At 33.7% G+C, this 15,654-nt stretch overlaps 1 protein-coding gene across 1 annotated transcript in view; it reads right to left on the reverse strand.

Moving 5' to 3' along the window:
• DACH1 (dachshund family transcription factor 1) overlaps positions 1–15,654 on the reverse strand; it is a 407,431-nt gene that overhangs the window by 124,721 nt on the left and 267,056 nt on the right. The window contains exon 4 of the mRNA XM_008517937.2: positions 2,625–2,797. Coding sequence (XP_008516159.2) covers positions 2,625–2,797 — 173 coding nt within the window. The remainder of the gene's footprint in view (positions 1–2,624; positions 2,798–15,654) is intronic.

A 15,654-nucleotide genomic window follows, 5' to 3' on the forward strand; every position in this document is an offset into this window, starting at 1 on the left:
TCATATTTTTACTTCACCTATGAATCTAAATCTTATCTAAATGAAAAATAACAAAAACGTTGTTTTGAAAAGAAAAATTATATAATTAATATTATGAAGATGATTCTCTACAGCAATTATTACTAAATTTTAAAAAATGAGAATAATCACTTCTTGTAACTAATATTTCTTTTTAATTTTTTAAAAAGTAGCCATCAAGAACAATGATTGGAACACATAAACGTTTTTTCTTCAGCCAAAACCTTCCTCTAGGTAACTTCAATGAGTGAGGCGATGAGAATGTTGAATTCTCAATAATAGTTGTTACCAAAAATGATCATAAATTGAATTACACGGTGATACCTTGATTGACAAATCTTCTGGTGACAAACAAATCCTCTAAAAGTCTCTCAGAATAAAGGAGAATTTTTGAAGGTTCTCTTCCCAGTTCTTGGCTGATGACAATGTAGCATTCATTGGCCTTCTCTCAGGTAAAGATTTTTAAGAACTGGACCTTGGTCTTTTGTGATATTTTCTATTATTTTTCCTCTGGTAAGGATACTTCAGAAAATGATATGGGGGACTAGTACACATCTCTGTTTATAGAGCCATTATTATATGAAAAGTTGCTATTTGTATATTATTCAACATTCTGTATAAGTAGTAACAGGGCCTTTTTGTAATGTATAATGACATGTATCCATCATAATAGAATCATACAGAGCATTTTCACTCCCCTAAAATCCCCTGTGCCCTGCCTCTACATCCCTCACCCCCAGCCCCTAGCAACCACTAATCCTTTTAGTCTCTCCATAGTTTTGCCTTTTCTAGGGCGTCATACACTTGGAATCCTTCAGTGTGCAGCCTTTTCAGACTGCCTTCTTTAACCTAGCAGAATAAGTTTAAGTTTCCTCCATGTCTTTTCACGGTTTGATAGCTCATTTCTTTTTAGTTCTGAATGATATTCTATTGTATGGTGTCAAGAGTTTACTTATGCTGCTCCATGGTATTGCTGCCTGGGCATCCATTTTGTTTAGTCAAATGGCCTGCAGAGACCTTAAACTCACGCTAACTTCCTCATGCAAGTGCATACCCTAGATAGCAGCCACAGTCACAAGCAAATGTAAGTTCCTGATACTGTGATATTGATAGGACTTCCCCAACAGCCCTTGTGATCAACAGTCTCTTCTTAGATAAGTCCCTGCTCTTCTGATTTGAATTGACCAATCCAGCCCTAGCCTGGGATCCCAAAGTACTTCTACAATGGAGCCTAATAAAGGCATTTGCCCCAGGTCCTGCCTTGCTCCCCGTCTGCACTCTGCCTTGACTTTCCCAAGTGGTCCCTGGAGGCATGCTGGGTACTTCCTCCAGGACTTATGAGCAATAAACTTCTCTATTTATCTTGTAGTCTGTTGTTGACTCATGGCTCACCATCAGGCACTCTGTGTTTCTCTTAACAATAGTTAATTTAACAAAGTCATAACATATGAATGTACCACAATTCTTTTTATCCATTCACCTACCGAAGGACATCTTGGTTGCTTCCAAGTTTCCAGAATTATGAAAAAAGCTGCTATAAATATCTATGTGTGAGTTTTTGTGTAGACATCAGTTTTCAATTGCTTTGAGTAAATACCAAGGAGCTGGGTAATATATAATCGTATGGTAAGAGTATGTTTAGTTTTGTTAGAAACCACAAAACTGTCTTCCAGAATGGCTGTACCATTTTGCATTTCTATCAGCAATGAATGAGAATTATAACAGGTCCTTTTATGTAAGACACACTTCAGAGGCTCCCCTAAATTCAAATGTATTATATTGAGAAAAATGAGGTAATTATTATGTCAAATAAGGATAATGCAGCATGAGGTATCTTTTACTTAGTTTAAAAATTAATAACATATTCTGATGATGCATTTAAAGTACTTTGATTTTAAATACATGTTATAAAATATATGAATGAAAAAGTATACAAACACACAGTTAAGGGTATACACATACCCCCACAGAGAGAGACAGAGAGAGAGAAAATGTGTATATACACACATATGTGATGTATGCATAACAATCATCTTATTTTCCACTTACAGTGTACTTTTGAATTTATAAAAAACTTTCAATTTTATTATTTTCTTTAGTTTTTACATCTACACTGTATTATTTTAGATGTAGAAATGAATCAGAAAGATTGAGTTACATGCCCAAGGCAACACAGCTAGTAAGTGGCAGAACCATAATTTAACCCTTCAACCTTTCTGGTCTGAAAACAAATCAGGTACTATTTTCCACACCTTAAGGCTCATAACACTACACACACAGACACACACATGCAGGTATGCACCCACACCCCCAACACACACACACAATCATACATGTAAGCACACACAGTATTTGAAATATACCATTCAATTTCCTATGTTCATCTCTCTCTTAATACATACACAGAGAACTTAAAATTAACCTAGCCTGCCTAAATATTGTACCCCTGGTTCTAATTACTGCAAGTGACTTTTCTTGTAATCTATTTACTATTACTTAGTTATTCAGAGTTAGAATTACTTATGGAATAAGAAAAATGGATTGAAAGATGGTGGCTTAAATGATGCTTAGCCTAAGATAAAACAATCGTGTGAGAAAACAACTACCTTAATAACAGATGTCTCAACTCTGGATGGAGGACTCTGAACTTGTGCTGCTGCCGCCATGTTGGCAATGGTGCTGAGATGGTTCATCTGGCTCATTGCCATGGTGACAGATGCTGGAGGTAGGCTGACAGGAATTAGAGGATGGGGCATCATCATAAAAGGAAGTTCCAGTCCTATAAAAAATACACATATATCATCATTGCTCTGTTCAAATAAAACGATGAAACATGGTATATATCATTTATTAAAGGGTTAAGAACATAAATCATTAAAAACTGTAGCATTCAAAATGTTCTGATAACGACAGTCAAAGGAAAAATATTTGTCCTCTTTGTATGCAACAATACCCCACTCACCACTCAGGGAAATTAGGCTTAAAGCTAACTAGTTTGGTGCCATGTTTTATCACAAGCCACTCGTCATGTGCTTAATACAAATGGTCAATTCTTTGCTATATTACTCTTCTGATCAATCCAATTCTTGTTTAAAATACTAGGGTCTTCTTTAGCTTAGCACGATTATTTATTTAAATGTAGTATATCTATTATGTCCTATATTTTACTATTCCATAATTAGACAATTTTTTTTCTTTGCAACTACCATTTTTAGTTCTACAGAATGCCATCGTACCATTTGGCAGAAGGTGGCCGTGCTGAAGATGGTGGAAAGGATGACTAACTGCAAGGCTACGTGCCCCAGGCCTGCGGGGGTGGGTAGCAGAAGCCTGAGCTCCCTGGGGTAGGAAAGAGGACAATGTTTCCTTATCCCAAGAACCATCACTGTTGCCTGTGGGGAACGAATATAAATTATTTGGATACAATATTATTCCAAATCTTCTAATAACTAACTTGAAATGAGGTTTTAAAAAGCATATCCCAATTGGAGATTGGCTAAGTGATTTCTTGGGAAATAAGCTCAAGTAAATAAATTTCCCCTAAACCATATTTTCTTTTTGTTTTTCTATTTCTCAGGTAGGTTCTCAAATTTTCTGAAAACTAACATTTCTATAACATTTAGCCTATATGTGAAGTCTAATCCTGTTTGACTAATCAACAATATAAAATGGCTCTATTATATACTTAGAGAATGAATTACTTCTTAGAACTGAAACACTCTGATAGTTAAAGAATGCAAAGTGATCCTTGTATTAAATGGTATCCTAGCCACCCTTCAGAGTTAAAATTCCTCAGTTCCACAGCAAATCCTAAACATGAAATCATTAAATGCCCAACTTGGTTAGAGAGATAGTACAGAGAACCCAAAAGATCACTTTACAAAAGATAATAATGTCGAAACAATAAATTAAATGTGTGTGATCAACAAATACATCACTTGTTTTCAACTACAGAGAGAGGTTAAGTTTAAGACTGCGGCAATATCAGTGCCAAAGTCAAAACAGTACATTGTAGGGCTTGCATTTCAATATTGGTGGCCGTGTCTTACGTTTAAATAGCTCTTGAAACACGTTAATAGGATACTTCTTGGAAGGTGTTTATAAATCATTTCAATTTAGACATGTCCCCAAATTAAATTATTTTAATATTAATGCTTAACTGAAACTGTTGAATATACAAACTACCCACTTGAAAGAAAATTTCTGTAATATCCTGGTCAGCTTATGAATTTTCATTTCTTAAAATAAGAAAAAGAAACCATATTTTCATAGAATATGCTTCGAAACAGCAAAGTTGGTAAAACTCCAATCTAAGTGCTTTAGCTCTATTAAAAGCCTCATTGTAAAATCTCTACGACATAGTTTTTAATGAAGAATATTTAGTTACTGCCATGATTTTTTTCCATTTACTTCATGGAGACAGTTAAGGTTCAATATAAATTCAAACTCATTAGCTCAATACTGTCTGGATCTTAGAGTAAATTGTTCAGAAGTGGGTAATGAAAACTCAATTCAAATTCTTCAGCAATCAAACAAAGCAATTTTATTAAACAATGAAAAGAATCAATTAAAATGGATATCTTTATTATCTTTATTATTTTACAAGAAACCATGACAGCTTTTGGCTGAAAAAAAAGTTTATAGCTTCATACAGAAATGACTCACATAAAAGAAATTTCTCCAGTTTTCTCTTACTCTGTGATATAAAATTTCACTTTCATATCAAATGATTTATATACCTTATTTTTCTACTCATGACTTTTTGCGACACTTATACGAAGGTCCTAGTCAAACACGCAAAACTATAAATGACGTCAAGAGGACATTCAGTGACAAAACATTTTAAACATATCCACTTTACAGTGCCTTTATCAAAGTATGTCCAAATTTTTTAATTATGTATTTACTTTTATGTTATCAGTCAAAAGAAGAATTAAGGGAAAATCATTGACTATTAGAAATAGAAATAACACTTTGAAATAAATATTATTTGAGCATAGAAACTGCATTGGAAATTTATAATTGATAGATAATTTTCTCTATATCTCATAATTCATTTAAAAATATCCAACAAATGCAAGGATTAAATTTTCATAGTAGATTGCCTATTTCAGAATAATTAAATAATATGTGAGTAGATAAAAATGTTCACATTCATTATTTTGGATTCAGTTTGTTTCTGCTTATACCTATTATCTACTTTTGTTTTTCTGTTCACTTGAACAAATTTCCTCTCTTATTTAAATCCTGATTACCGGTTAATAAATGGGAAAAAGTAATTTTTCCAAATATAGTTCAATTTTACTCTCATATCAGTAAAGAAGCAGTATAATTATAATTATGGTTTTTTACATTACCAATGTGTATAATATTAAGCTAAAATTCTGATTAAGTCATTCTGAAAGCAAATTGTAAACAAACTACTATCTATTTTCACATCTCTTTTGCATCACAGGATATCAATCCTTTGTATAGGGTAAATATCAACCTTCCATAAGTGAATTTTCCATAGTAAGCTTACAACAGTAGATTGGATTTTCCCACTGCATAAAATGCTCCTAGCCATCTCCGCCAATCATTATTTGTTAAATACTCATGATGTTAGCTCATTTGAGTAATAAATAGAGCAAACAATTAAGAAACTAAGTCTGATGAAAAATATACAATATATAACCAAGTCAGCTGTAAGTGATTTTTGCATTATTTATTACATCCTTCTCCTCTATTAGCATGAATAAATAAGAACTGAAAATAGGCCACCTCAGAACAAGACATGCCTATAGTTATTAAACATATAATTTCAAACGCTTTGGTTTAAGCCAACATATTTAGTGATAAAAGCCAGTATATATATAGTATGCCTACATACAAACACACATACACACATATATACGTTTAATATTAAAGTTTACTATTATGACCACATGAAAACTTGCAAGAGACAAAAGATTCAACACATAAGAAAAATTCCAAAATATAAGAAAAATTCCATAATTTGGTAAGGGGAGTTAGAAGGACAGAAAACAACTGATTCATTTCTCCTCTTCCATTCTTGTAGAATCATGCTGTTTCTTTGACTTTACAGTGGAATAAAAAGATGAGGTTAATATAGCCCTAAGATCCTCAAAGAATATACTGTGTACTATGATAGGGTGTTGAGGTGTGTATGCAAAGACTCATAAAAGATGATAAAAATAAAAACTAGTTTTGAGCCAAGGAAAACGGTCATGGGCTCCCAAAAAGACTCAGATAGTGCAGCCAGCTGTCTGATTACCTAGAGTCTATAATCGTATGTTAATGTTTGGGGGAGAGGACTAGAGAGAAAGGATCCCCCTAACTAGTCCTGTATACAGGTTGTTTAGAATCACTGGGGACAATCTCAGGCTAGACATCAGTTTACACAGGTGTAAGCAGATCTGCACTTCTGACAGCAGAACACAGGCAGCCGCTATGATGAAATTAACTGGTGTAACCATAAGCACCACGAAGCCCAGCTAGTAATGCTATGGCATGATTTTGGTGGGATAAAAATGAACAAATGTACAGTCTTGCAGCTGCCAGATATAAGTGGGTACATGAATGTAAGACAGAAAGTTGAAATTAACACCCAATTACCTATTTTGTCTCTAGATAAAAACGATTAATTACACATTTATATAATCTGAAACACCTTACTTAAATGCCTAATTATACTGATATTAAGAATTTATCAATAATCACATATTCAGATACATGGAACTTATACAAAAAGTGATTGCGTGTGCTTAGTTTTCCTTTTGTGTAAAAGATGTGTATTTCTCAGGGACAAGCAAGGTGATCTTAAGATTTGGTGTCACTGAAATTCAAATTCGTAAGGACTAGGTATGGGAGATTCTCGCCCCCTTACAACCTCTCTACCACATCACTGAAACATAGTTATAGATTCTGAAAAAACAAACAGAATTATGTACCATCTCCATCTTTTTATGAGCTCAGAATCTTTTCCTAGGCTCACACCCATTTTATACTTTTATCTTATTTTGTGATGCATATTTTATGATGGACTAGGTTTTAAACACAGAAATATACTACTTTGGGGAGAAACTCTTAAATTTTGAAATCCATCCCTACTCTAAGGGCAACCAAGTTATCAAACAGCCAGTACTGATGGGTTACCAATATAAAATAGTTTTATTTTCCCTCTAATTACTGCCTTCAAACATGCTGTGTCAAGGTTCCCTTTTTTGCCCCTTAATAACCCTGAGCAAATTTTGAGTATAAAAAAACACATTCTAGTTAACATTCATTTCTGCTTCCCCATCTCCATCAGCACTGACTAGGCCTAAAGCCTCGGTACCTGGAAGACAGAAGGGCTTGGTTAGCTCTTCATCCATCCCCCTCCTCTCCTTCTTTTGGGTAGTGGATAAACATGTCCCACCCAACTGGTTCCTATTAGCCAGTGACCTCTTCCACGTGGCAGGTGCCTAAGCACTTTGTATCTCCTATTGAGTAATGTCTGATCCTTTAAGGTGGGTCTTCCAGAGGAATATCCTATAGCACAAGTCCCTGACAATGAATCTCCTTCAGCTGCCTGCTCTTCTACACTGCCTTCGCCTCTTGATCCTATGGCCCTTCTCTTGGTGTGGGTCCTCTTGTCCCATCAATGTGAATTCTGCACACCCTGCCACTCCTCCTCAATTCTTTATCCTCCTGCCCAAATATTTATAGAAATCAGCAGTTCACGTCAAAGCAGAAATCCAGCTATGAAATGAAGTGGAGGCATTTGTAATCTTTGAGTAATTGGAATTCCTTGGAACTCTCCTCCATTTACTTGGTGGTGAGGAAGGACTCTCAAAAAGAGACCACAAAAGGGCAGGCCCCATGTCCTACAGGTTAAGTTCAGTGCACTCCTCTTCAGTGACCCGGTTCAGTTCCTAGGCATTAACCACTTGTCAGCAACCATGCTGTGGTGGCAACCCACATTTGAAATAGAGGAAGACTGGCACAGATGTTAGCTCAGGGTGAATCTTCCTCAAGCAAGAAAAAAAAAAAAAGAAAGACCACAAAGCCACATAGCCCTCTCCATTATGTGCTGTCTCTTTACTACCATGATTTCTTCAACATCCCTCTCCCCATGGTCATTCCCTCTTATAAACAGAGAAAGAGGATGTTTGTGGAGTCTGGAGTGATAGTCAAGACAGAAATTTTGGTTCAGCTGCTACTAATAAGTACTAACAGCTTTTTACTTTCTTCAAAATGAGGAGTACCTGGTACCTTTTGTTCTTATGTGGGACCACAAAGAAAATTCTATTTAATATTTTGTTACATAGCATATTTAATAGAACCAACAACAAATATGGCTAAATTATAAATAAAATTTTGGTAACTGATTCTTGTAAATAAAATGACATAAGAAGAAAGAAATGTGAATGCTCAACATTTAAAATGTTATTTTACAAATCAAGTGAAACTTGAAATTATTGATCGAGACAGAAATTCAAAGAAAAAAGATTACCATGAGTAAAAAAATTAAAGAATGATTAAATGTGGAGATAATCATTAGTAAAAGAAAAAAGATCACTTCATTCTTTGGAACACAATTTTTAGGTAGGAAAGGAAATGGAAAATGTTTTGGGGAAAGATATTAGTTTCTCTTTAATTAAAAAAAAACTTTGGGTATTTGTATGAGTGGCACTAAGTATAACCCTGGCCCAAATAATTATATTTATGGGCCAGCCCAGTGGTGCAGTGGTTAAGTTTGCACATTCCACTTCGGCGGCCTGGGGTCCACCAGTTCGGATCCCGGGTGCGGACATGGCACCGCTTGGCAAGCCACGCTGTGGTAGGCATCCCACATATAAAGTAGGGGAAGATGGGCACGGATGTTAGCTCAGGTCTGAACTTCCTCAAAAAAATAATAATTATTATATTTATTATTCAATCCTAAATATATCTAATGAGGAATAGGTTCCAAAAGAGAAGGCTATAGTATTTTTTTATGAATTTTGGATAGAATACATGTAAAATAATCAAACACAAGTTTAAAGCAACCTGTAAAAAAATAAATGCCCTTTAAACCACTGTGCATTAAAACAGTAAAAGTCCGTTTAAATATGATTATCCTTTATACCTGGGTGACAGGTAACTATTTGTTCAAATTTTCCCACAGGCTGACCCTGATAAAGGAGGCAAATCTCACAGGGACTAACGGTCACACCACTGTTTAGTGAGTGATGCTGATAGACTGTGACGGGAACCTGACATTGTCAAGATTCGTTTACAATAAAAATGATGGCAAGAGCAGGCATTTGCTCCATACCATTGGAGACCACTAAGAAGGATGTCAACGCCATCTTAACAATGGAAACAAGACTACTAAGTAAAAGTAAATACTAGTCACAGGTGCTACGGATGTGCAGCTGTTATTTCAGAGGTAGGTGAGAATAAACAAGTTATTATCATTTAGAGGATTAACTTCACCCTAATAAAAAATGGGATACACAATGTCAGCAGTAATACTAGTATTTTACATAAATAGGAGAAACAGTCCTCACATGAGTTATTGTAATGGAATCTTTAAATCTTTTTCTGGATAACAATCTGAGCTTAGTTGATGTACTTTAGCATATATGAACACTGAAATCTTCTGGTTTTTTGGTTCAACTTGATCAAATCGCTGTTTTAAAATGAGGAAAAAGCAATCTTTTAGGGGTGCAATTAATGAGGGGCCCAATTTAAAATGTTCCTGTTTAAGTACAGTGATTTAGCAAGGAAAACACTGCAAATGCCTCCTAATTGGTATCGCAAAATAATGCCCATGGAGTAGGCCATTTCCAGAGTCTAAAATTCATATGTGCATACATATCATGCTTGATTTGGAAGTGCTGGGGAAAAACAGAACTGGTTGGCTGTCGTGTAACCAATCCTGCTTAGCTGATGTTCTGACATCAATTTTTTTCTTAGAGAGAAAGAAGAGCATTGTCATGAATTCTAACTATCCCACTACCAATAAATGAGTCATGTAGGAAAACAGATTACTTTCCCAGAAATAATTAGATATATTTTCTTTAGCTATTTATCATTAACTAAATCTTACTCTATGTTACCTGTGTGTTAAATATTTGTTAATTAGGACTTTAGAACTCTTCCCATAAAAGGGGGTTTCTATTTTACGTGTGATGTTGTCCTTTGAAGGCAGAGCTCTTTTGATACATTTTATTTAATATGTAATGGTGATAACATGATACTGGTGCTATTAGTACATCAGAACTATGGTAATATCTAAATTTCTACACCAAGTTGAGATATTTCTTTTGCCTTACATATTCCACAATGTTGTTGAAAGCAGCATAAGTTAAGAGGCTGCACAAAGCAGCACACCAAATACTGGAAATCAGAACTGCTTATTTTTTAAAAATTTTGCTTAAATATTCTTTACCATGGCTAATAATTGTTGAACTAGAAAGAAAAAGAAACAAACTAAAATCAAAGTTGAAGTTCAAGTCACTAATGTCAGATAGAATACATAAAAGGATCCTTGAAGAACAGGCAGACATTACTAAAACACATCCTGAGAGTCTTTGAGGAATCTTGGGAAAGTGGAAGAGCATTAGGAAACTTAAGACAGACAATGGTTTCCAGTTTAAATAGCCTTGATTTTGAACTTATCAAAATGATTAGAATGAATCATTATATACAAAGTGCAATACTATGTATTTTCCCTTATTTCATACCAAAATCCAGAAAGTTTTGATGCAGCTTAAAAGAAGGAGGGCCATTACTATAAAGATAAAAGGTTAAATACTTTATGTGGGGAAGACAGAGATAATTATATCAGAAAACACTTTGCTTTTTGATGCTGTTGTTGTCTTTGGACTCATTAGCACCATGCTCTAAGTGTTAACCAGGTAAAACAGACCCCCAAAACAAAACAAGACAAATGCAGACTCAGACTGGATAAACAGTTTCATAGAACTCAGTAAGAGGAAAGAAATCGTAGCCACATTAATTTGTATTGACTAAATATTTGGAAGTGTTGTCGATATGGACAACAAGATAATTGTAAGCAAGAGCCAAATGTTTCTATTCAGTGGAAAAGATGATATTGCAACAGATTGGTTAATTTGAACAGCTAAAGTATAATGCTATCATGGACAGTGTAGAAATAACAGTACTAGGAAGATACTTAAGCTTTCCAATCTAAAATACATTCACAAAATTCTTCAAAATAATGCAATTTGGCATAATGTATCCATGTTAATTTAACTGCATCATAACCTTTCTCACTGCCAAAGTCAATGAATTTCTACCTTTTCCCACTTTAACTCATCAAATTATTTTTCCATTAGGCAAACAAATGAACTAGAAATTCTCCTCCCTGAGGATATTGTAATTTCCCTATAGATTTGCAGACATCAAATAAAATTTCAAGTTAATGCACTTTCTATACTGTTAGTAGAGTAATCAACGTCACGGTATATAATAACAATTTTATGTTCATGTGTGAGTGTTGCTCACGGTCAGTAAAAATCAGTTTTAATATTCACTGTTTTATACAATATTGAAATCGAAAAATCTTACTTGAGCTAGAATTGCTGTTGAATTTTCCAAAAAGCATAAAACTCTCATAGGTAGAATGGCATGCTCATGGGAATTATCTTGATTTTTCTCAACTGTATGGATCTAAGTGTTAAATTATCTTCTCCCCAAACCTGGTTAGCCTCGACGAATGACATCACCAGCTAGTCATATAAACCAGAAACTTAGGAATCATCTTTATCTCCTCCTCTCTCACTGTGCACCACTAAAGTCCAATTCCTGTTCACGTCCTGTTGGTTTTACCTAATTAATTTATCTCTACTCAAATTCTATATCTGCTGCTGTAGTCAGATTCAAGGGCCATCATTACTTTTAAGTACAAATCTTACACTGTCACTCCTCTCTTAGAGGACTTCAACTGTTCCCATTGCTATTAAGGAAAAGATCCAACAGTTCCTGCCTCATGTAGGTGCCACATGGTCAGGTCAGGTCTATGTCTCGATAGCTAATCATTGTATCCCATGCATTTAACAAAGCAGGACTAACTGTCAGTCAGTTCTTGAGTTGAGAGCTGCAAACCCAGACCAACTCTTACATTTACATGTGGTAAACTTCAGTATGGCATTCAAAATTATAAGCTATCGCCTTTGTTCTTGAGCAGTTTATAGTGTGGAAGAGAGATACAGCATATATGTACATAAATTTATACTTTGACTGGAATGAAAGAGAAGAAGAAGAATGGAAAATATATTAGATATTTTGGAAATAGACTTGCTAGAACTTGGTAATCATTTGGATACAAAAGGAGATGAAGAAAATAAAACATGAAACATAACCTGAGTATCTAGATTAACAAATGGGTGTATGGTCATATCACTAATAATGCAATAACAATGATGGTGGTGATACCTAATACGCATCATCTACTTTCAATACGTCCAGCATTGTGTTAAGCTTTATATGTACTATCTCAATAAGTCTTTAGAAATGCTGAGGTAGATTGATAATGGTGTTATAAAGATTGATTTAAATTGCCCCATGATTTAGATCTTGGAATTCTGAATTCACAAGTGTTTAATCACTTTTATGAGGAAGATCAGGTTTAACGATGAATAAAAATCCGTTCAACTTTGTACTTGTTTAATATGAGGTATTTCAGACACAGTCAAATAGAGATTGACAACAAGCAGTTAGAAATATGGGGCTGAAACATCGAAGAAAAACAGATGCCCAGTGAGGAAGATTTGGATGTCTTCGATTTGTAGGTGGGAGATTAAGTCATGATACTTGAAGAGGGTATAGAAAATATAAAGGTATGTCTACTCAAAGCGCATCTCCTCTGTAAGTCACAGAATAAGTCCCAAATAAGCCGGGCTGGATGATTCAAAAAAAAAAAAGACCTGAGAAGCTGAGCAGGAATAAGTCAATATTGGCATATGACTCCTACAATACATTCTTAGCACAAAAGGATGTCAATGCATTTTTATAATATGCAAGTCCCTCCGCTTATTTTTAAGCTATAAAATTATTTTTAATAAGATGATCATCATGAATGCCTCACAGATCTTGGGCCCTTAATTAATACTCAGTGAAGGAATGTAGAATATTATGATTGGAGTTAAAGAGTTAACAATCCTAACTACTGTTTAGGTAGACAGCCTAAACAGAGACAAAAAAAAACAAATAGACACAACTAGGCATAGTTTGAAAAGATGCCATTAGTCTAACTTGTAATATGATAAATAATTATAATATTCAATAATTACAAAGTCCCCCTTAAAAACATTATGGAGAGAGGCAGCTTTAAATCAAGTGACTACATATAACAAAGAACTAAGCACTTTTGAAGATCCATTGAAAGAATATTATATTACAGTGGTAGATTATATGCAGACGTCAGGCCTGTTGAAAGCTACTGTTTATATGAAACCAAATCATTCTTTCCATAGCTTCTATTATATGCAGCGAAAACATACTATTCAAAGCACTTTTCATCAGTTTTTCATGGACAGACATGGCAAGAGATTTTCAAGGTCAAAACAACCACTAAAATTTCAATTGTTGGCAATGAAAAAAAATACTTAGGAAGATTAGCAGTAATATGGATAATTTATTTTTACATTTTAAGTCCAATTTGGCAATTAAATATAAGCACTGATTTTTATCCCAAGAATAAATGGATACAATATGCTTTTTTAGGTTGGAATGACAATGTGAATTACAAAAGAAAAATGGTTAGAAACTGTGTTTTGAAATGAGGATTGATTTTCTGACAATACCAAAACCCTTAGGTCAATATAAAGTAAAATTTAAGCATTCTTATTCATTTTTTATTTTAAAAATTATCTGGCATAATTATGATAACCATAATGTGACCAATGAAGAATGTAAGGGAGAATGCAATCAATGTAAGGTCACACAATGATTCAGTGTCAGAGTTAAGTGCTAAACATAGGTTTATGTTCATTTTTTAAAAACACACACACATCCAGTGTGGTATTTGGATAAATCATTCATATTCATTATTTTTCTTTTCTTCAACAATTTTTCCAACATCAATATTAAAAAGATTCATGTCTTGTTAAAATTAAATGATGAATGATGAAATTGCCATCTTTTCTAAAGTGCTCAAAGCAACAGGATTTTTTAAAATCTTGAACTTATAAAACTAACATCTATCCAAATTATCTTTATCTGTAGTAAAGCTATTATATTTTAAATATTGTCATTATAAAGAGAACTCTACCTGTTAAAAATAATTATCTTCTAGGGAGGGATCCTTAATTACTGAACAATAAATAGCTATCTAATTGTAAACAATACTCTGTAATAAAAATTATTATCATCTGTTATTTTCCCTTGTGATCACCGTCTGTCTTAAATAATCTCAATATCTCCTCCAATATTAAAATATGGCAGCATTTCTACTTGTCTGTTCTACCACACACCTTCTCTCACATCATTACACAGGAAATGTTAGGACCAGTGTCAACAGCACACAGATGCTCTCATTTACGTATACCTGTCTTAACACCTGGGTAAGTACACCTTGTTAAATGTTGGTCTTAATTAAAATAATTTATATTAAATAACTATGTAAGACTTCAGTTAGTAGGCTAAAGCACAATTTTTCAAAACAAATTAAATACCTCAAGAACTTCCTATAGTTAAAATGATCTGTACACAAATTGTTTTTCTTCTTTGGTAAATTTTGAAATTTTGTTGTAGGGACTTCCTGCTTTTTACAAAGAAACATCTAGAGTATATTTTTCACCTCATTGGATATATACATATTTGGACCATTTTCACAAAGAACAATGTTCTGGATACATCAATAAACAAAAATTCAGAAATGATTTGGTTTTTGATGGCTTACATGTATAAGTACTCTGGAGGAGGATCTTTTGTATATTTATATATTGTTATCTATTTTAAATCTAATAAATTCACAAAAGCAACAAGAATTTAAGAAAAGAAGGCTTAATTTTTAAATGTGTTAAATCTCTACTGACTTCGAAAATAATTTTTGAACATCACTCTATCATGTGCATTTACTCAGATTAGTATTAGTATATGTTTAGGTTCTGGCTCTGAAAAAGATTTTATTTTCTCATTTACCCAAAAGTCAAGGTAATAGTGTATATTGAAAACCTTGGCGAGGAAACCAGCAGACTTATCATGCAGTCATATCAAATAGAAAAAACATAGAAATAGGACAGAAACACAATATTTTTAAAAATAATATATAATCAAATAAAGAGAACCAGATACCAAGAATGTTAGGGTGTGCAAGTCAAGGAGCAATAAATTATATTTAAACATTACTACATAACGCACAATTTATTTTTTGCATATATTTGAATCATAGAATGCTACAGTACCAAATAGACACAGAAATCATTCATTCATTCTTTCTTTTAACCCATATCAAATACCCAATATGGGCCAAGGATTGTAAGCACTTGGAATATAGTAGTGAAAAATGCAGATAAAAATATATATCCTCATTGCATTTATATTCTAGTCGGGAAGTGGGTATAAAAAAAATAATGAGCAAATTAATAAAGTGACATTGTATATTAAAAGAGATACCTGTCACAGAAGGATGAAAGAGAATTT

Source organism: Equus przewalskii, chromosome 16 (assembly GCF_037783145.1).
Source record: "Equus przewalskii isolate Varuska chromosome 16, EquPr2, whole genome shotgun sequence".
Classification (NCBI taxonomy): Eukaryota; Metazoa; Chordata; class Mammalia; order Perissodactyla; family Equidae; genus Equus; species Equus przewalskii.